The sequence below is a fragment of the Phyllostomus hastatus genome, unplaced genomic scaffold (assembly GCF_019186645.2).
Source record: "Phyllostomus hastatus isolate PE091 unplaced genomic scaffold, TTU_PhHast_1.1 phas_contig_402, whole genome shotgun sequence".
Classification (NCBI taxonomy): Eukaryota; Metazoa; Chordata; class Mammalia; order Chiroptera; family Phyllostomidae; genus Phyllostomus; species Phyllostomus hastatus.
In genome coordinates, this window is record NW_025333873.1 from 2,006,608 (window position 1) to 2,029,199 (window position 22,592).

The window sequence follows — 22,592 nt, forward strand, 5'->3', positions numbered from 1 at the left end:
TCACCTTACTTTCAAGTGAATAAGAAAAGCTGCCAAACTATTATTCTCTGGAGCATTTGAAATCTTGATGCCCCAGCATATATCCCCAGTTTGACTCAAATAAACTCTTATAAAAAATTTTTTTAAATGTGTTAATGGATGTAAGACAAAATACTTATAACTTTGTGCCTGTTATTCAAACAATAGAAGGAAAGGAATGCCATTTAGTGTTTGCAGTTTATCTCAGAACTCAGACATGTACATTTATTCCCCATATTTTTTCAGTATACCTTCTCCTTCCAATTCCTACTTCTTCTGAAATAACAGTCAAGTATCATTTAATAGTATTTAAGATAAAAATGATTGTAAGGCTTAGGATTCAGAAGGTTCCAATTCAGACCCATATTTGGCAATGATAATAAAAAGATTGGTCGTAAGAACTTTTCTTTTAAAAAAATTAAAACCAAAAGTGAGATGTGCATTTAGAGTGAGGGGGAGAGCAGTTTCTTTATTCATTTTTAGGATTAAAATAGAGAAACCTGATGATGGAGTTTATGGTGGTTTATATTTTAGAAAGCACAGATTAGAAAAGTATTGTCTTCAAAAGTAATAACAAGACCTGTTTTTATCGAATTTAAACTGAATCCACAGCCCTGTGAAGATATTTTGACTTTAACTCTGAACCAGTTGTGCTGTTGCCAGGTCTTCGAGATGGGACGCTAGGGTACCAGGAGCCGGGACTGCTGAGCGGGACTGCTCTGCAGAGAAAAGTGTCACGTGACCTGTCAGTTATGGGATGTGGCCCGTATCACTGAATCTCCCTGGGTCAGTTTTCTTATGTGTAAAATGGGAAAACTTACTTCCAGCATAGGGTTATTGCAAAGTCGAATGAACTAAATATATAACATGCCTGGGATTAACAGACCCTCGGTAAACGTTTTCCAATTAAATTAAGTAAGTAGGTTAGTGATAGTCAGTGTTAAATGTGCCTTTGGATTCCAAAGATAATCTTTTCCTGGTTTTGTTTTGTTTTTAGGAGTAAGTAAATTTATTTTTATTTAATTTTTTTTGAAAGGTGTCAAAAACTTCCGGAGATCCAATTAAAGCGAATCAGAAAATACAGTTATGCTTTGAGCGGGGGCAGGAGGGTTAAACAACAGAAACGTCTCACGGCTCTGGAGGCCAGAAGTCCAACATCGAGGTGTGGACGCGTTTGGCTTCTTCTGAGACCTCTCTCCTTGGCTTGCAGGGTGGTGGTCCTCTGCCCGTGCCCCAAGGTCTTCTGCCAGGGGTAACAGCCATACGGGATTAATGCCCCTTCCGGTGATTTCATTTCAACTTAAGCACCTCGGTAAAAACTCTGTCTCCAAATACTGTCACATGTTGAGGTACAGAGGGTGAGATTTCAGCACATGAATTTGGGGGCGAGGGGTGTGAAATTAAGCTTTTAACACGTCCTGCCATCCGTTTTAGCAATGGTCTTTTGAGGTGCTTCTAGTTTGGGGGAGGGTAAAATATTTAGTTAACTAAATGTTATATTTTAATTATTAAAACCAATTATGTTAAATAAGCACACAGTGAACACTGCCACTCTGAACACTGCCATAGTCTCTGAACCCAGGTCAAGCGTGCAGGTGTCCAGAACGGAGTCCGAGGCAGGGCCGGGGAAGGAGCGAGGGTCAAGCGGGTGGCCCGTCCAACCGCCATCTGTCACACGCAACTCTGGGCCAGTTCCATACATTTTGGGGGTGACCAAGAGACGTTCGTGTTCCCGATTACTGGAAAACTAACCCCGGTGTAGGACTTCGGTTTATACGACAGAGCTTTCACGGACTGTCTCTCTCTTAAATCCCCCGGTCCTCAGGCGATGCTGGTGGAGACCTGTCAACGGTCATTATTTAGTTCGTCCACATTCCAAAGAAGTTGGGCCCCTGACGGGTTTCGGACACGATCCGGGCGCGTCACCCAACGGCGACTTCGCAGCTCGGGTCCCCAGCTCTGCCTCTCCGCCCCCTCTAAACGCAGGCGCCGTCACGGCACCCTCCTGCAGACGGAGCCCCGACCTCCCCACGCGGCCGCCCCACTGCGTCGCACCGCGAGAGGCCGGGCCTCGCCCGGTCTTACGTCACTCGTCCGCGACGGCGCCTGCGCAAGTCAGCATGCTGTCAGCAGGCTGCCGCGGTCCAGTCTTGCTACAGCTGCAGCGCCTCGGTAGGCGGCCAGTGATCGCGACCTGCCCATTACTGCGTGCCCTCGGACAAGAGCCCTTCGAGAGAGCCCGGTCACTGTGTCTCAAGTCCTCTCAAACAGAAGCGCGGGATGGAGAGGGGGAGCACAAGGCGACACCAAAGAAAGTCCCCAGCGCAGAGTCGCCTTCATCTCTCCCTCCGAGCGTCCGTGGCTTTGGGACCAGATGTCATTCGTCCCTGGAAAGCCTCAGAATGCCGACGCCTCAAGAGGAGTCACCCCCTCGAGAGCGCGAGGATTCGAGTGAAGATCAGGGCCAGGCCAGTCCAGCACGCCGGGGATCCGGGACTCCCTCACTATCTGCCCTGGTCGAAGAACGTCCCGTCCCCTCTTCCTGGTCAGCTTCCAGAGAGGAGCCCTTTCGGGCTGGGGAACTGGTTTTAGCTGAGATTGGGAAGAGAGAAACACAATTTAAAAAGTTATTTAGGTTGCACAAGGCCGGACATTTAAACAGTAACTGGGGGGCAGTCCCGTTCAGCGACATCGTGGGGAAGTTCCCTGGCCAGATACTAAGGAGTTCCTCTGGTAAGCACTTCATGCTGAAGAGGCCGGCACTGGAAGACTATGTATTACTGATGGAGAGAGGTCCTGCCATAACGTATCCAAAGGTAACGCGATGGAAGTTAGGTGCATGTTGGTTCCAGAAAGAGCAAAACTGATGCACAACTACAGGCCCGATTCACGTACTCAAAGCAGTAAAGCACATCTCATAAGTTTCGGGTTTTTATTGTTCTCAGCCTTTGGGAAAAAAATCCAGGGATGTGTCTTTTACGCTAATTTTAGGAAACAGCCAGATTTTAATTTTGACTTGGGCGTCTCAATTCTCTGACCTGTAAAGTGAAGAGAATGTCGACTACTTTATAGAGTGATGTGAACGCACTAGGCAAATAATAAGTACTTATATTTCCCCCCCATAACTCTTAAGTTTACAAGTTCAGCACCCAAGAGCATGCCGAACTCTTGGGGACAATTTTTTAGTGCCATTATGGTGATATTTCAATCATTTAATTTAATAAGGCATGTTACTAGAGCTTTCTGTTATATCCATAACAATGGATATATTACAATGCTTTACCTTTAGGGAAAAAATGTCCTATATTTAAAAAAGATAAAATTAAACATGAAACGATTATGCTTTAAAAAAAGATTTTATTTATTTATTTATAGAGAGAGGGGAAGGGAGGGAAGCAAAGAGGGCGAGAAACATCAATGTGTGGTTGCCGGTCGCATGCAGCAGACTGGGGATCAAACCCACAACTCAGGCGTGTGCCCTGACTGGGAATGGACCAGCGACCTTCACTTTGCAGTACGACACCCAAACAACTGAGCTACACTAGTCAGGGCCCTGTCAGATTAATTTTCATAAAAAGCCATTTATATTATTAACTCAGTGACATGTCCCAGTTACTTACTAGGTGAAATTTAAATTTTTTAGCCTGGCATTTAAGTCTCTCCTAATCTCTCCTCCTGAGATAGGCAAATTGTGTCTACCTCTGTTTTCTTCAAAACTGTTCTGCCTTGTGGTTGTTTCCTTAAATTCAACACTCTGTCTTTAAACTAGGACAGTCTGCTGGTTTCTCCTTTCTCTGGGCTCCTGTGGTACTTATTATCTGTAATTTCAATATTATACTGCTTTACTTGCTAATTGATTCGTGACTATCTTACTTCATCAAGTAAAATATAAAGTCTTGCTAGCAGGGCCAAGGTTTAAGCCTTTGTTTTCACTTTTTCTTCTCCAAATCCAACATAGTATTTGATAAGAGTAGGTGCTTAGTACATATTTATTGGTTACTGTGTTTAAATTATAGGATGTAAGTATGATGCTGTTGATGATGGATATTCACCCAGGTGATACTGTTTTGGAAGCTGGCTCGGGTTCTGGTGGAATGAGTTTGTTTTTATCCAAAGCAGGTAAGAGATTGGTATAAATGAGCTGAATTTAGATAACAAAGACTCAAGCTGTTCATAAGTTAAATAAATAAAGATGTTTTAGAAAATATTCACACAACTTTGGGATATAGAGAATTCTCTTTGAAACCAAATGTAAGCAAATGAATTTACATTTTGTACATTTTTCTAGTCACTCTCTTTCTAAACCTTCTGTTTTCTTTGATTTTTCTTACTCTCTTTGTGCTTTTTTAATGCTTCTACTTTATTTATAAACGGAAAAAAAATAAACTTTTTTGGAGCATAACATAGCTACAGAACAGAAAAGTGCCCAGATTGTAAGTGTATATCTCAATGAAGTTTTAAAAATATTTTATTTATTTGTAGAGAGAGGAGAAGGGAGGGAATAAGAGAGGGAGAAAAACATCAGTGTGTGAGAGAAACATCCATGAGTTGCCTCCCCAACCGGGGACCAGACCCACAACCCAGGCATGTTCCCTATCAGGGAGCGAACCTACAACCTTTCACTTTGTGCGATGACACTCAACCAATTGAGCCACACCAGTCAGGGCTTAATGAATTTTTACATAGTGGCCACCCTCATGTAGCTATTACCCAGACCAAGATATGCTGCACCACAGAAGCCCCCTTTGTTTCCTCTCAGTCCTGTCCTCCCAGAGGTAACCACTATCCCAACTTTTATCATCATTAATTAGTTTTGCCTGTTTTAAACCTCAGATAAAAGGAATCACACAGTATGTACTCCTATATGTCTGGCTACTTTCATTCAACATTCTGTTTGTGAGATTCAGCCATTGCATGTAGCAGTGCTTCTTTCATTCTAGTTGCTACATAGTTCCTTCATTTTATAAATAAATCACAATTTGTCCATTCTACTCTTGATGGCATGTAAGATGAATATTATGAATAGTGCTGCTTTGAACATTCTGGTACTTGTCTTTTGGTGCACATATGTACATATTTTTGTTAATAGTGCCAGATGAATTCTCAGTGTGAAAGAACATAGAGAGCTGTCAGCTGCTGGGCTGGCATACTATCACAGGTAAAGAATCATTGTTGGTGTTCATAAATAGATCAGTCATAATACAGAACTAAGTTAAAGCTAGATCATGAAGAATGCTCCTGTCTTTAAGAAAATCTGTATGAGCCCTGGCTGGTGTAGCTCTGTGGATTGAGCATGGGCCTGCGAACCAAAGGGTCGTCGGTTCAATTCCCAAACAGGGCACATGCCTGGGTAGTGGGCCTGGTCCCCAGGAGGGGGCATGCAAGAGGCAACCACACATTGATGTTTCTTAAAACATAAATCTTTAAAAAAAAGAAAAAGAAACCTATATGAATTGTCAGTTGGTAAAAGTACTGCTTGAAGGGAACACCTGATCAAAAATCAAGAGGTATATTGTAAACATATATATATATATACATATATATATATATATAGTAAACATATATGTATGTGTGTTCATGTTCCCACCTCTTGATGTCTGATTACTATTATCTTAGCTGGTTATTGTTCCCTATGACCACTTAATTCCTCTGAGAGGGTTGCTTTCTGGCTGCCTGTGCAGTGTACCTTTTCTCACCTATTAATAGATTCCTGAACAGTGACAGAGCTCTATTTGGGTAGGGGTTTTCTTTAAGATTTTATTTATTTACTTTTAGACAGAGGGGAAGGGAGGGAGAAGGAGAGGGAGAGAAACATCAATGTGTGGTTGTCTCTTGCATGCCCCCTACTGGGAACCTGGCCTGCAACTCAGGCATGTGCTGTGACTGGGAATCGAACCTGTGACCCTTCAGTTCGCAGGCTGGCGCTCAATCCACTGAGCCACACCAGCCAGGGTTCTATTTGGGTAGTTCTTTAAAAAATCATTTATGCTGTTCCTTAATGCATTCTTTTTTTTTTAACTAATAAACTGTTAGAGCAGTTATGGGCATGTATGGGCCAGTTTTGTAAAGATTACAGATAGAAATACGCTACATTATACTTGAACTATTTGAATTATTTTTTCACACCTATATAATAATACATTTTCACAATAAGTTTTTAACATTCTTTTATGAATTAGTACTATGAAGTCTCATAAATAATTTTTTTAAATTAAGTTGGATCACAAGGACAAGTCTTAAGTTTTGAAATAAGAAAAGACTACCATGAACTGGCTAAGAAGAATTACAAACACTGGCGTGATTCATGGAAAATTAGTCATGTAGAAGAGTGGCCAGACAATGTGGATTTCATTCATAAAGATATTTCAGGAGCAACTGAAGACATAAAATCTTTAACACTTGATGCGGTAAGTTTTCCAAAGTGGTTCCTATGATATTATCTAATACAGAGTATGAAGAAAACAAGGATCACACTTTTTTTATATGGGAGAGGGTCTTCCTTCATTATTTGCCCCATTACTATATATCTGTCATGGGAGGAATATTTTTTTTAATTTTATTTTAATCATTGTTCAAGTACAGTTTTCTCCCTTTTACTCCCAATTTAGCCCACCCTCCCAACCCTCTCCAATTCACCCGCATTACCGCCCTCCCCCTAGTTTTTGTCCATGTGTCTTTTAAATTTGTTCCTGTAAACCCTTCCCATTGTCCCCTGAAATTCCCTCTTCTCTCCCCTGTGGTCACTGTCAGCCTGTCCTCTATTTCAGTGTCTTTGGTTATATTTTGCTTGTTTCTTTGTTTTGTTGTTTAGGTTCCTGTTAAAGGTGAGATCATACGGTATTTGTCTTTCACTGCCTGGCTTGTTTCGCTTAGCATAATGCTTTCCAGCTCCATCCATGCTGTTGCAAAGGGTAGGAGCTCCTTCTTTCTGTCTATATCTGTCATGGGAGGAATATTTTCCTTCAATATCATGGTGGGATTTAGAGCAGAGAGACTTACTGAATCAGTTACCAAAGTTGTTAATAAGTATAGGGTAGTGACCAGGGAGGAGTAGTTGAGCATCATAAATGGATGTGGACTCCGTCCAGTGGGGGCCATATGTTGTGGATGCAACGAACAAATTCACACAGACTACCGAAGTCCTGTGGAGAGAAAGGGACAGCGAGGCCACTCTCTCAAGGGGAGAGCACTTCGACCCTTGCCTTGATGGGCTTTTATTGGCTTTCTAATAGCATACATCAAAGAAGGTTCTCATTCATTATGCTTAGGCTTGCTTTAGGTAATTACTTTTTACATATAACAAAGGAAAGGATGTTATTGTTATTGATTACTTCCTACAGATTAACAAGGAAAAAATGTAAATGCAAGGGAATGATAAGAGTAATAGGTCTGGTTATATACTTCAGTCCTTGAGAGAATTAGTACAGACTTCAGGAAGTTACTTTCAAGATATTCAGTAAGCTTTTGCTGCTTCAACTCGGGGTGAGAGAGTTTTAACAAGAGCAAGTCTCAAAGCAGCCTAGGTATAATGCAGGCCTGATTTCCTACCGGAGAGCCGATCCGTGGGTTTGGTGTTCTGTGTGCTGCCACATGCCTGTGGGCTTTCCAATACGGCCGGGCGACATTTGCCATTGCCAGGCAGATCGGTTCCCTATAATAAACCTCAGCATTTCTAGGATAAAGGAATAATAATTTTGAAGCAGCATTGGGAGCATATGAGACCAGCACCTGACCTCATGTTGTGAGATTTGGGGGAATAAATCACCTCCATTTGAGAGGGAACAGGCCAGAGGCATCTTTAGACAGTTCAAGTCATGATGAAGAGGAGGATTCATTAATGGTGTTGAGGATAGAAAGATTTATCATGAACACATCTCCAGAAAGTGGAGTGGAGGAATTTGTGAAAAAGAGGACCAGTGGGAGGTTGAATAAGGGCAGGAGCGGAGTAGTGTGAAGATAAAAGGATAGGTGACCAGAGGATGACATTTTAAGCTGTGAGCAGTGATGTGGGACGTGGAGGTCTTAGTTGACTTCAAAGTTTTGGAATTCTAATATAAGTTGCTTTATCCTTCATGATGCCATTATCTATTCATAGCTTGACATTATGGACGAGGTCTAGTAAGGAGTCTTTGTTTTTCTTATTGGCTGTTGGAAAGTTGGATTATTTTAGGACCCCTATAAGGGAACCTAGGTGAGAAATGTCAAAGAGGAGAGTGATGATTTTATCAGGACTGGTTCTTTATCAAAAATCTATAGTTTTAAAGGGTTTATTTATTTAGTTTCAGAGAGAGGGGAAGGGAGGGAGATAGAGAGGGGAGGAAAATGTCAATGTGTGAGAGATAACATCAATCAGTTGCTTCTCACACCCACCCCCCCCAACTGGGGACCTAGCCTGGAACCCAGGCATGTGTCCTGACTGGGAATCGAACTGGTGACATTTCAGTTTGCAGGCTGGTGCTCAATCCACTGAGCCACACTAGCCAGGGCCGAAAGCCTATAGTTTTAGTAGCACAGCTTCCTGGACATAAAGACCACAGTTCTTTTTCCTCATCCTTGTTTGGCTTGCATATTATAGCTTAATAAGGACAAAACACCCCATCAAGTTAGGGGCATTATTTCATAGATTATGGGGAAACTACTGCTGAGTTTTTAAGTATGGGAGTAGAATGTCCAAATTCCTGATTTAGAATAATTCTGGTGTTAGAATGGAGGCCGAGCGTCTATACAGAAAGCTGTAATGCTGTAATGTTTCCACGGATAGGATGAGGTCCTGAACTATGGCATTAGCAGTAGATGCCTTAGAAAAATACTTAAGAGGTAGGTTTGTGGGACTAGATAATTTTAACCCGAACAGAAGCACAAAACCCCACAGATTTTTCAAAAGATAATTCAAGGTAAATAAAATGATGACTTTTAAGTTTCTCGTTTGAGTGACTGGGTGAATGGTTAATGTTAACCGAGAATAGAGCATTGAAAAAGGTTGGCGGGTTTCTTGGCTTTGGTCTTTGTCAGTAATACAGCAAAACTATAGTCAAGAAACCTATGCAGGTCCATCATGTTGATCCTTTGATCCAGTCATTGAGGTCTTTACTTGGATATCTAACAGAAAGCGTAAACTCATGTTCAAACCTAAATTCTTGATTATTTCTCCTTCAGCTCCATCCTCCCATAGTTTTCATCACTTTCCCTGTTAATAAATGACATCTCCATTCTGGCAGATTCATTCTGACTACTACGTTTCTGTTCCATCTCATAGCGAGTTCCTATTTGGCTCTTAGCTTTTCAAAATTTATACCCCTTCTCGTCACATCCAATGCTGTTTTCTAGCACAAGCCATCTTCATCCTTCCTTGCCTTCTCTGTCCTTTCTACATATAGTTTTAAAAAGTAAGTCACAATGTACATAATGCCACTAAATTATACACTTAGAATGGCAATTTTTATTATATTTACCATGGAAAAAGGGTTTTTTAAAAAGTCAGATTATATCGTTCTTTAAAACTTTCCTGTAGCTTTTCCTCTTCCTGAGTAAAGCTAAAGCTCATAAAATGCTACAGAATCTGTCTCTCTCCCATTCCCACTGTAGCCCTACCATTTTAGAACTCATCTCTTACAATTTTCCTCATTTTGTCTCCACTGCAGTGACAGTGGCCTTCTCAGACTCACCAAGTGTCTCTCATACAGACTCAGAGCCTTTGTATTTGCTGCTCTCTCCATCGGGAGCGCACTTTCCCCTTAGATTTCCGCAGGGCAAGCTTAATCATTTCTTCAGGTCGCTTCACTGACCAGCCTATGAATAACAATGGCACTTTCCCTGCCCTGTCACTCTGTCCCTCACATTCTGCTTTGTAATTCTATAGGTGTTCACGACATTCATCATCCTCTGACTTATGTTTATTGTTCAATGTCTGTCCCTTTATTAGGATACAAATTGCCACGAAACCACACGGTATGTAAACTCCCATTATATTCTTAATCACTTGGCAAAATGCCTGGCACATGGAAGGCACTCGAATAATTAGTGATTTAATTAATAATGTTCCTTGATGCATTACACTATTTTTTAAAGAATACAAACAATAGAATAACTTATAATTTACTAAATATATTGATGTGCCAACTACTCTTAGTTGTCTGGAATTATCTTTCAATAATGGTCACTTTATTTTCTATTTTGAAAAAACCATATTTCGTTATTATTTTTTTGGAAAATTCTGTTTACTCATTGTATTCATTTGACATCTTTTGTGATTACAGCCCTGTATTCTGTAACCGAATGAAGAATAAATAAATAAGGGCACACTCGTAAACCTACTCCCCCCCATTTTTAGTATATACATGTATATAAAATATATCTAAAGCAGGAATCCTATATTATCAGTATTGGCCAGTGCAAGGAACTTCATTACAATCTTTGTGTAGTTAAGTACTGTGGCAAATTGTATAATAATAAATATATCTTTTGGGGAGCAGTAAAATGAGTTAGAACTGTATTCTGAAAAATGAAATAATTTAACTGGGTATCAATTTACCATGATAAAAAAAGAAAACCTATGCTTTACTTAAACAGAACTCAGTCTGATTCTCTTTTCACCCACAGGTAGCTTTGGATATGTTGAATCCTCAAGTTGCTTTGCCTATTTTATATCCACATCTTAAACAGGGTGGTATATGTGCTGTGTATCTAGCAAAGTGAGTGATGTGGCTATTACTTTTAATATGATTTTAAACACTTGTCATTATGTAACTGAATTAGATAATATACATTATGCTATAAAACTTATGATGACATATGTCCCAAATCATTTATGTTGCTGTTTAAATCATCCTTTACATAAATGACAATATAACATGCATATTTTTCTGGCAATTTAGAAGTTTTGAAACTGTAATGTGAACAATAATGTTAAATTATGTTCTCTATATTTTTTACTTAGTATTCTGTGAAATTGCTTATGTGCCCTCATTTGCATTTTTATTTTCCCCTTCATTTAACAATAGCATTTAAATCTGGATAAGAGATATAATAAACTTAAAGTTGTTGTACTAGAAATTTAAAGTACATTTTTTACTTTTCTGAAAGCATCACACAGGTTATTGAACTTTTAGATGGAATTCGCATCTGTGAACTTGCTCTCTCATGTGAAAAGATAAGCGAAGTCATTGTCAGAGATTGGTTGGTTTGCCTTGCAAAACAGAAAAGTGGGATTTTAGTTCAAAAAGCAGAACCTCAAATCAACGTGGATTTACAATTACATTCTCAAAACAAAAGTAGAATTGAAGGAGAGATGTTTCAACAGGATGACTATGGTGAGCTTTAATTTTATTTTATACAGATGTTTTGCAGTAATAAATTGAGACTAGTTATCTGAATGTATTGACCAATAAATTATAAAAATATTTCTCAAAGATTTTTTTTGTATTTAAACTGACATGTGGTATTTACAGTGTTAAATTAAAACCATAAGGGATAGAATGACTTTGCTTGCCTTTTATATACATCTCTGATACCTTTGAAGAAGTTAGCTTCTCATAATATCCATATTTTACTGTGACAAGGAGGTTGGCTTATGAAATACTGTGTGTGTGTGCATGTGTGTGTATACGCTAAAGAATTTTTACTATTTAAATCAGTGATTATTAATGAAGGAAAAGAATTTCATAGGACCTGCTATGCAAATAACTAATATTTGCTATTTATGCTGATAGAATTCTCTAAATTCAGGTCCTCATTGTATGTACACATTATTCTTTTTTTTTTTTTTTAGTTTTTATTTATTTACTCTTTAGGGAGAGGGAAAGGGAGGGAGAAAGAGAGGGAGAAAAACATCAATGTGCAAGAGATTATATCGATTGATTCCCTCTCACATGCCCCCAACTGAGGAACCTGGCCCACAACCCAGGCATGTGCCCTGACTGCAAATCAAACCTGCGACCTTTTGGTTCACAGGTCGGTGCTCATTCCACAGAGCCACACCAGCCAGGGCTGTACATATTACTTAGGCTACAAACAAGCTTTTTCAAATATCCCTTGATTTATGATATGGATTTATCTATTTGGTTATAAAACCATATATAAGTTTATCATGTAATCCTTGACAAGTTGTTTCTGTAAGACAACTGGTATGGTAGCTCCAAAACAAATTCTAAAAAGTTATTTGAAAGAAAAATTTACAGTAAAGTGACATTAATTTGTACTTTAACAGTTTTGAAATATTTGAACAAATTATGAAATATTTTATGTAGCTTACAGTACCATTTTGTTCTACAACAGCAGAATCACATTCTGACTTTCCATATGGACCATCTCCCTACATTGCTAGACCTGTACACTGGCAAACTGGTCACACAGGTGGGTGATGTTTTCAGGCCCTATTAAATGGTGTTTTCTTCTAATCATTATAATGACCTGACTTTTTTCCCCCTTAAATTAGCTTTTCTTGTCAAGTTGAGGAAGTTCAAACCACAACTTAACTGAGTACCTCAGAAGACAGCAACTGATTTGAAGACAGAAAAGTATCAAAATACAACTGTATATTGCAAATCATTACTTTCATAGATTGGTATTTTTAGCCATTACTGATTTGTGTAACTTTCACATACAATTTTGAAAAATAAAAGCTAAAGAAAGATGTGTAACATTTCAAAATTGCTTAAATGTCCCACTTTGACACTTGTCTTGTAGTTAGACATATTGTCATTTATGATTCCAGGTTGGTTTAGTTGAGCCATCTCATTCTTCACTTCCTGTAAACCACTCCATAGATTTGTCTTTCTTCATGAAATTAGTTTTCTTTTCTTTGTTTGATTGATGGTCATTGGCTACTGAAATAAAATATGCATTTTAAGATAAATGTAATGTACCTGTATTTTAAATACATATTTTAATGGTTTGTATGTATCTAAAAATTACAAAGTACACTTTTTACTTCAGAATCAATAAGGAACTTTTACAGGTTCCATGATCATGTAAAAGGAGATAATTTTTAAAAGTCTGTTAGTGATAGCTATGAGTATTTAAACTGGTGGCAAAAAACTGTTAAATCAGAAATTTCATAGTAATACATAGTGTACAACTATGAGGTGATTGGCAGTAATAATATTAAGGCAGATGGAAAGGGGGCAGATGTAAGAAAAAGATTGTGAAGGAAGACCCAGATAAGTTGGTAATTTATTGAATGTAATGGGAGAGAAGCTATATTTTCAAATTTTTATCCTCTATCCAGAAGCCCTTTCCCTTAATTCTCTGGGAAAAACTGGACTCAGTCAATGACCAGCTCATATACTTCCTCTGAAAAGTTTTTACCATAGCTCTCACCTCACAGAATTAATTGTTTGTGCTCCTAAATGTTGATCATGTAATTAGCATTGCCCTTATCACATAATTTATAAGCCCTGATTATGTCTTCATTAAGCATAAGGATTTTTAACCTGGATGACTAGAATAGTAGTGACAAAAATAAGCAAGTTCAGAGAAGGACTTATTTTTGAGGAAAAATTATTTGGTTTTAGATTATGTAACAGAATGTCCCATGCCTGCCTGCCTATAAGACCCAGGACTAAGGTTTGGCATATTGCTTTTTTCCCTTGGCTTCACTCTAAAATCTGAGGAGTCCTTAGGTAATACATAAAATGTATATCCACGTTTCAGATGGACTAGCCTAGGTGTCTTAAGGCTTCAGACAGTATAAGGTGAAGAGAATCACTGTGCAGTTGATTCTTGAGCAGTATGGGGGCTAGGGGGTCAAGCCCCCGTATGGTCGAAAATCTGTTTATAACTTTTAATTTCCCAAAAAAAGTACAGTTGGCCCTTTTTATCTGCAGGTTTCGCATCCACAATTCAACTGTTTTCACTCCAGGGTTAAGAATCAGTGGATTGTACTAATTATATACTGTTGACTGGAAGCCTTACCAATAGCAAACAGTCAATTAACACATTTTATATATTATATGTATTATATACTGTATTATTACACTAGAGAAAAGAAAGTGTTAATACATTTACTGTATTTATTGAAAGAAAAAGCCTCATGTAAGTGGACCTGTGCAGTTCAAGCCTCTGTTGTTTAAGGGTCAGCTAGTTTAGTTAGTATAGAAATGTGCGGCCCTGGCCAGTGTGGCTCAGTTGGCTGGAGCATTGTTCTATGTCCAATCAGGGCACATACCTAGGTTGCAGTATGATCCCTGGTCCAGGTGCACTTGGGAGGCCACCAATCGAGGCTTCTCTCTGCCATCAGTGTTTCTCTCCCTTCCTCTCTCCCTTGCTCTCTAACCTTTTGGTGTCTCTGGGCCACATTGGAAGAAGAGTTGTCTTGAGCCAAACATTAAATACATTGCTACACATGATCACAAAAAAATCTCATGATGTTTACAGGATCTCATGACACCCCTGCTAAAGGACACGAAAAAATGTCCTCGGGTGAGAATTTTTAAAAAATGTGCAGTGTATTCAACTAGAACTGGGTTCCCATCTTGCTGTTTTCATTTTGATGTTGTTTTACCTGGCATCTGTGACTTTTATGAGTTTGTCTCTTCATTAGTAAAATGAGTGTCATAATGCTACTTAAAGATTTTGGTGGGGCAGGTCAGGTGTTAAATGAGACTACCTTTATATGCCTAGCACATGATTGGTGATTGTGATGTATCTAAATTTGTAAAGAATGCCTTATCTATCCCTCCCCCTACCCACCTTGTCAAAATCAAGGATATTTTGCTCTTAATGAATGTCATACCCTTGACCAGGTAGCTCAGTTGGTTAGAGTATTGTCCTGACATGCCAAGGTTGCAGGTTCAATTTCCATTCAGGGCACATACAAGAAGCAGCCAATGAATGCATAAATAAGTGGAACAACAAATCAATTGATTGATCTCTCTCTCCCCCCTCCCCCATTCCTCTCTCCCTAAAAATAATAAAAAATTTTTAAATAAATGTCATAAACATGTTTATGTAAAGTTTGTTGTTTGAACATTTTGTTTTGTGGAGAGAATTTTAAAAGTAGAAAAACATGTTTTACCTGAAAAGTGAGAAGTTGCTTGTGTTTGAAAGATGAAGCACTGGTAACCATCTATTGCTAAGTTTTAGTGTAAAAGCCTGGAGGAGAGCATCAGCTCTTTGTCTCTCCTGGAGCACACTGAATTGAATTTTCTGCAACCAAAACCTGTTAGGTGATTCCAACCACCCTCATGTGCATGGGAGGAAGAAAATTTTGCTAGCAGAGGTCAGTATGAAGAATCAGCAGCTGCTGAGGCAGTAAGACTGGCCACTGCTCCAGATAACATTGTGTTAACCCTTAACTGCCCTCCCCTCTCTGCACTCCTTCCTCCCAGATAATTTAGTCTCTTATAAGCTTAATGAGGGAAAATGAGTATAAATGTTTAGGTTATGCAAAATTAATTTATTTGTATTTCCTATCTTCTGTCATCCTGAAACAAAAGATCTTACATTTATTCTTGAATTAAACAGCTGACAAATAAATACTTGTTCTTTCCTGTATAGCAGGGGTCCCCAGCCCTGGGACCTAGACCGGTACAGGTCCCCTGCCTGTTAGGAACCTGCTAGGAGCAAAGCTAGCTTCCTGTCTCTGCCTTGCCCCACCCCACTGTCCACAGCAGAAGGTTAGCAGGTGAGAGCCTATGTTCTGCCTCCAGACTCCACCTTATCCTCACACCTGTGGAAAAGTTGTCTTTGGTCTGGCTGTTGTGGCTATATGGATTGAGTGCCAGCCTACGAACCAAAACATCACCGGTTCAATTCTTGGTCAGGGCACTTGTGGGTTATAGGTCAGGCCCCTTTGGTGGTATGTGAGAGGCAACCAATGGATGGTTTTTTTGCACATCTGTTTCTCTCCCTCTTCTTCCTCCCTTCCCCTCTCTCTATAATAAATGAAATCTTTTAAAAAAAAGTTTTGTGGTTTTTTTTTTTTTAAAGCTGTCTTCCAAGAAACCGGTCCCTGGTGCCAAAAAGGTTGGGGACTGCTGTTGTATAGGACCTATATATCCTAACCCAGGGCTTCAGGGTTTTCATCAAGGAATGGAGTGAAAGCACAGTTCCATTTACAACTCCCTTAAGTCAAGCGCTTACCTATTATAAGGATCAAAGAGTGTAGGTAAAAGGAGTTGGGAGAGGTGGGAGGGAAGCTAAAAGGAAAATCCGTATTTATCCTATGATAGACCAATTTATCTTCAAATATGAGTGAGCCAATAAAAATTATACTTGGAGGTATTGCAAGGGAATAGAATATGTGTTCCATCAGTCAAATCTGTGTAGTGATTACTATGGCCAGGAAATGGAACAATGACTGAGGCATGACCCCTACCTTCTTCAAGAGTCTTAAGAGTCTATTTTCTCTTTAACTAAAGCTTCAGTGGCCACTTTTATAAGGATGTGGTAAAAATAAATAGATGAAATTCTGAAATAAGGTGGGTCTCGCAGAATTAGAAAGAACCATAAAAAATCTGCCAGTCTTATCTTCAGATGGCTGAAAATATGGAAAAAAGGCTTTAGAAGACATGAAAAAGATCACTGCTAGTAAAATATTCTGGTTCTGTTTCAAAATGAAAAATGTCAGAGAAATACTATAGCTTTATAAATATAATTTAAATAAAAATTGTGGTGTGACTGAGCCCCGCCTGGTGTGGCTCAGTGGATGAGTGCCAGCCTGTGAATCCAAGGGTTGCTGGTTCAATTCCCAATCAAGACACATGCCTGGGTTGCAGGGGAGGTCCCCAGCAGGGGGCGTGCGAGAAGCAACCACACACTGATATTTCCTTCTCTCCTTTCCTCCCACTCTGTCTAAAAATAAATAAATAAAATCTTTTTAAAAATTGTGGTGCGATTGACTAAAAGTATTTCTACTTTATATGATTATTTTCTAATGTAAAATAGTCTTCAATGACACTTAAACCCCAACAAAAATGAAGTATGCAAATAATTTCAGTATTTGTACCATGATTTAAATCATGATTTAATACAAATACATGATTTGTATCATGATTTAAAATCAGGTTTTCAAAAACTAATGACATGGGGAAATGCTTTATGATAAGTGAAAAAAAAAAGTAGGCCTAGATATGGTATGGTTCTAATTTATTTTTAAATAGAAATGTAGAAAAAGTGTATAGTATTCCAAAGCTATAGTAATCAAAATGGTATTGTATTGGCATAAAACAGACACAGAGATCAATGGAACAGAATAGAGAACCCAGAAATAAATCATCATATCTATGGTCTGTGGTCAATTAACTTATAACAAAGGAGCCAAGAATATGTGTACAATTGGGAAAGGATAATGGTGTTGGAAACACTGCAAAGAGTGAAATTGGACCAGTACCTTACACCATGCACTAAAATCTGCTAGCAAAAGGCTTAAATGTAAGATCTGAAACCATAAAACTCAGAAGAAAACAGGAGGTAAGCTCCTTGGTATAGGTCTTGGCAATGGTTTTTTGGACTTGACACCAAAAGCAAAGAAGCAAAAATAAACAGTGAGACATCAAACTAAAATGCTTACAGCAAAGGAGATGTTCAACAAAGTGAAAAGAGAACCTATGGAATGGGAAAAAATACTTGCAAATTATACATTTCATAAGGGATTAATATTCAAAATATATACAGAACTCATACAACTCAACAGAAAAAAACCCTAACAGATTTAAAAATGGGCAGAGGAGATGACCATTTTTCAAAAGAAGAAATAAAAATGGCTAACAGGTATATGAAAAGGTATCCAACATCACTAATTATCAGGGAAATGCAAATCAAAACCACAGTGAAATATCTCACATTTGTTAGAATGGCTATTATCAAAAAGATAAGAAGTAGTATTGGTGAGGGTGTGGAGAAAAGGGAACCCTTATATGCTGTTGGTAGTAATGTAAATTGACACAGACAATATGGAAAGCAATATGGAGGCTCCTTAAAAAAGTGAAAATAGAACTACCATATGATCCAGAAATATCACTTCTGGGTACTTGTGTGAAGGAAACAAAATCACTATCTTGAGAAGACATTTGCACCATCATGATTACTGCCACATTATTTACAATATTCAAGTGTGGTATATATATGCAATGGAATTATTCAGCAAAAAAAAAAAAAAGAGGAAATCCTGCCATTTTCAACAACACAGATGGACCTCGAGGACATGATACTAAGTGAAATAAGTTGGAGAAAGATAAATACTGTGTGATTTCACTTATATGTGGAATAAAAAAAAAAACCAAACTCATAGATTCAAAGTACCTATTGCTGGTTTCCAGAGGTGGGGGTTAGGGGAGCAGGCAAAATGCAGGAAGGTGGCCAAAAACTACAAACTTCCAGTTACAAGATAAATAAGCCCTGGAGACGTAATGCACAGTATGGTGACTACAGTCGACAGTACCGGATTGGATACTTGGATACTTGGAAGTTGCTAAGAGAATAGATCTTCAAAGTTCTCATCACAAGAATTATAACTATGTGCTGATGAATTTTTACTTATTGTGGTAATCATTTTGCAATATACACATACATCAAATCATGTTGTACGCCTAAAACTAAAACAATGTTATATTTCAATTATATCTCAATGATTTAAAAGTATACAGAAAAAGAAGGGGTAAGACAACGGACCTCTGTGTTTCCTTTCCAACCTTATAACATAGTACTATTAATTTTTTTAATAAAAAAAGTATAGATAAGACAGAGAGTTCAGACCAAAATGGAGGTGTAGATAGAAACATTTCACTTCCTTGCACAACCAAAAGAAGGAAACAACCAATTTAGAACAAAAAACAATCAGAACTGCCAGAAAACCAAACTGCATGGAAGTCTGACAACCAAGGAGTTAAAGAAGAAACATGCTTCCACTCTGGTAGGAGGGGTGGAGAGGGCTTGCAGCAAGGCAGTGGAAGGGAGTTCCCACATTTGCTTGTGGATAAGCTGGGGGAAAAACTGGGGCAGAAGACAAACCACACAACTGAGGGTCCCAGCATGGGGAAATAAAGCCTCAAAAGCTCTGGCTGTAAAAACCTGTGGTGGTTGCAGCGGTGGGAGAAATTCTCAGCCTCACAAGAGAGTCTGTTGGAGAGGCCCATGGGGTCCTAAAATGTACACAAGCCCACTCACCTAGAATCAGCACCTGAAAGGGCACAATCCACTTGTGGGAAGCAGAGGAAGTGACTGAAAGTGGGGCGAGAGCCAAGGAAGATAGGAAGCAGCATTGTTCCCTCCCTGACCCCTCCCCCACATACAGCGCCACAACTGCAGCACTATAGATTACCAGCCCTGACTAATACCTAAGGCTCTGCCCCTTACAACACAATAGGTATGCTGAGACAAAGAAATATGGCCCAAAAGAAAGAACAGATCAAAATTCCAAAAAAAAGAACTAAGTGATGAGGAGACAGACAACTTATCTGATGTGGGGTTCAAAACACTAGTAATCAGGATGTTCACAGAAGTGAGAGTTCAGTTGCAAAATGAATGAAGAAATGAAGGCTATGCAAAGTGAAATAAAGAAAAATATACAGGGAACCAACAGTGAAGGGAAGGAAACCAGGACACAAATCAACGACTTGAACCAGAAGGAAGAAATAAACATCCAACCAGAACAATGAAGAAACAAGAATTCAGAAAAATGAAGAGAAGCTTAGGAACCTCCGAGACAACTTTAAACATTCCAACATCCGAACCACAAGGTGCCAGAAGGAGAAAAGGAAGAACAAGAAATTGAAAACTTACTTGAACAAATAATGAAGGAAAACTTCTCCAGTCTGGTGAAGGAACTAGACACGCAAGTCCAGGAAGCTCAGAGAGTCCCAAACACATTAGACCCAAAGAGGAACACACCAAGATGCATCATAATTACATTACCCAAGATTAAAGATAAGGAGAGAATCTTAAAAGCAGCATGAGAAAAGGAGACAGTTACCTACAAAGGAGTTCCCATAAGACTATTAGCTGATTTCTCAAAAGAAACCTTACAGGCAAGAAAGGGCTGGAAAGAAGTATTCAAAGTCATGAAAGGCAAGGACCTACATCCAAGATTACTCTATCCAGCAAAACTATCATTTAGAATGGAAGGGCAGATAAAGTGCTTCCCAGATAAGGTCAAGTTAAAGGACCTCATCATCACCAAATCCTTACTACATGAAATGTTAAAGGGACTTACCTAAGAAAAAGAAGATGGTTAAAAATATGAAGAGCAAAATGACAACAAATCACAACTATCAACAACTGAACCTAAAAAACAAAAACAAAAACTAAGCAAACTACTAGAACAGGAACAGAATCACAGAGATGGAGATCACGTGGAGGGTTACCAGTGGGGAGGGGGAAAGGGAGAATGGGATAAAAAGGTACAGGGAATAAGAAGCATAAATGGTAGGTACAAAATAGACAGGGGGAGGTTAAGAATAATAGGAAATGGAGAAGCCAAAGAACTTATATGTATGACCCATGGACGTCAACTAAGGGTTGGGAGGTGGAGGATGCTGGGGTGTGGAGGTTGCAGGGTGGAGGCGGATATAGGAGATAAAAAAAATTGGGACAACTGTAACAGCATAATCAATAAAATATATTTCACAAAATATAGAAGGAAACCAATAATTAATCACTGATAAAACTAGATGATTAAATTATAAGTAAATTTATTTGCTTCTTAAAACTTCTTTTGAATAAAATAAAGATATCAGCCCTGGCTGAGTAGTTTCGTTAGTTAGAGCTTCATCCCAATACACCAAGGTTGTAGGTTTGATCCCCAGGCAAGGCACATACAAATATCAATCAATAAATGCACAAATGGAACAAATCAATGTTTCTCTCTTCTCTCTTTCTCTCTCTTTGTCTCCCCCCACCTCTCAAATCAATAAACAAAAAATAAAATAAAAAACATTTCAAATGCTCTTAAAATACTTACTACCTAAAATACTTGGGACCCATGGTAATTAAATTTCACTTTAACATAAATCACGTTAAAAATCTTTTAGTTTAGGTAAGGTAGCAACAAAAACAGTAACACAAGACAAAAAGTAACTGAAAAGGAGAAAACTCTCAATACTGATTTAATTCACAGCGTTGCAATATATGTTATTATGTTTCCCTGACTGTTAAGGACTGACTACAGGTCAATAACTAACTTGGATTTATTAAAAACTTGATAAACCTAATTCCAACATATCACTAAATCATACCTTGAGAATAGCTATAAGCTTGAGAAGGATCAACTATCATGCCCATTGAGAATGGGTTGTGTGATTCCTGAGAATGTTTTTCCATCACCTGTACTGTATCACTGGATGAAGATGATGACGAAGACAATCCCAGTCTAACATATCTTCCTTTTTTACCACAGAGGGAGCAATCTACCGGTGTGGCACTAGGTCCCCGGGGCAGTTGAACTTCATCTCTGTTGTAGTTTCTAACAGCTCCACTATGATGCACAGAGCGTTCTCGTTGCCATATGTAATGGGTTGGAGCAATGGCCATAACCTATAGTGGAAAGCTTTCTTTTAGAATTTTAATGAGTTTTTAGAATTTAGTAAAATTAAGTACAAAAACTATAACTTAAGAACAGCTATCTCTAAAACTAAATGTAAAAATCTAAGTCACGGCCCTGGCTGGCATAGCTCAGTGGATTGAGTGTGGGCTGGGAACCAAAGTGTCACAGGTTCGATTCCCAGCCAGGGTACATTCCTGGGTTGCAGGCCAGAACCCCCAGCAACCGCACATTGGTTTCTCTCTCTCTCTCTCTATCTCCCTCCCTTCCCTCTCTGAAGATAAATAAATTAAATAAAATAAATCTTTAAAAAAAAATCTAAGTCACTGATGTTGAAAAAGAAAAGCATCTCCAGATATGGCAGTATTTGTCTATAAAGTGATTCATTGCTTGGATCCTTAAGACAATAATCGAAAGTATTTAAATTATTGAAAATAGGAAATAGGACTGAAGCAACCTTCTTGCATTTTTAAATTCTGAATGCTTTAAGTTCATAAAAGACAATATAGTTATCCCAAAACAATTATTAGCTTTGGAGTGCAGAGCTGAAAATACATTTAATTGAGGTTTCCAACTATATATGTTAGACTAATCTTAAAATGTTTGCAATTATGGCAAGGGATGTAGAAAGAATACAGGTAAGTTACTTAACCTTTCTGTTCCTCAGTTTCCTCATCTGTAACATGAACAGAATGTGTCTATTTTAGAGGGTTGTTGTGAGGATTACATAAATTATTTATAAAGCACTTAAGATTCCTCACTACATGTCAGGCATTGTTGTCTAAGCTTTGTTAGATGAAACGCTGCCTTTATAGTCAGGATGGACGTAGTTTCTTATCCTGACTCCCACATGCTAGCTGCATGATACTGGGCAAGTTACTTACACTTTCAGAGGCTCAATTTCTTTATATCTGAAGTGGAGATCCTATTTACCTCATAGGACTGTTCTGAGGATTAGCTAGGTATAAAATCTATCACATCACAAACAACTGACAAATGCTAGCTAGTTAAGCCAAGCTAGGTATTTACATACTGACCTCATGATGTCTGAAACTCCTAAGCAGAATGTTAGTATGTTATTTCTAAGCAAAAATGTTTA

At 38.6% G+C, this 22,592-nt stretch overlaps 2 protein-coding genes across 2 annotated transcripts in view; one reads left to right on the plus strand and one right to left on the minus strand.

The window, feature by feature from the left end:
* Positions 1–2,124: 2,124 nt before the first annotated feature.
* TRMT61B (tRNA methyltransferase 61B) lies at positions 2,125–12,666 on the plus strand. The gene is made up of 7 exons (XM_045844692.1): positions 2,125–2,834; positions 4,035–4,137; positions 6,235–6,425; positions 10,618–10,709; positions 11,101–11,327; positions 12,292–12,369; positions 12,452–12,666. The coding sequence occupies exons 1-7, from the start codon at positions 2,139–2,141 to the stop codon at positions 12,493–12,495; spliced, it is 1,431 nt and encodes a 476-aa protein (XP_045700648.1). The 5' UTR covers positions 2,125–2,138; the 3' UTR covers positions 12,496–12,666.
* Positions 12,667–12,719: 53 nt separating this feature from the next.
* SPDYA (speedy/RINGO cell cycle regulator family member A) overlaps positions 12,720–22,592 on the minus strand; it is a 29,955-nt gene continuing 20,082 nt past the window's right edge. Inside the window, exons 6-7 of the mRNA XM_045844693.1 lie at positions 21,189–21,486; positions 12,720–12,842 (exon numbers count right to left, since the gene is read on the minus strand). Of these exons, the coding sequence (XP_045700649.1) occupies positions 12,751–12,842; positions 21,189–21,486 (390 nt within the window). The 3' untranslated portion in view covers positions 12,720–12,750. The remainder of the gene's footprint in view (positions 12,843–21,188; positions 21,487–22,592) is intronic.

Excerpts from the sequence above, each read along its gene's own strand:
- TRMT61B (XM_045844692.1), top strand. The coding sequence starts at position 2,139 with ATGCTGTCAGCAGGCTGCCGCGGTCCAGTCTTGCTACAGCTGCAGCGC. Across the intron at positions 10,710-11,100 it reads TGTGCTGTGTATCTAGCAAA|CATCACACAGGTTATTGAAC; the intron begins GTGAGTGATGTG and ends CTTTTCTGAAAG. Across the intron at positions 11,328-12,291 it reads GTTTCAACAGGATGACTATG|CAGAATCACATTCTGACTTT; the intron begins GTGAGCTTTAAT and ends GTTCTACAACAG.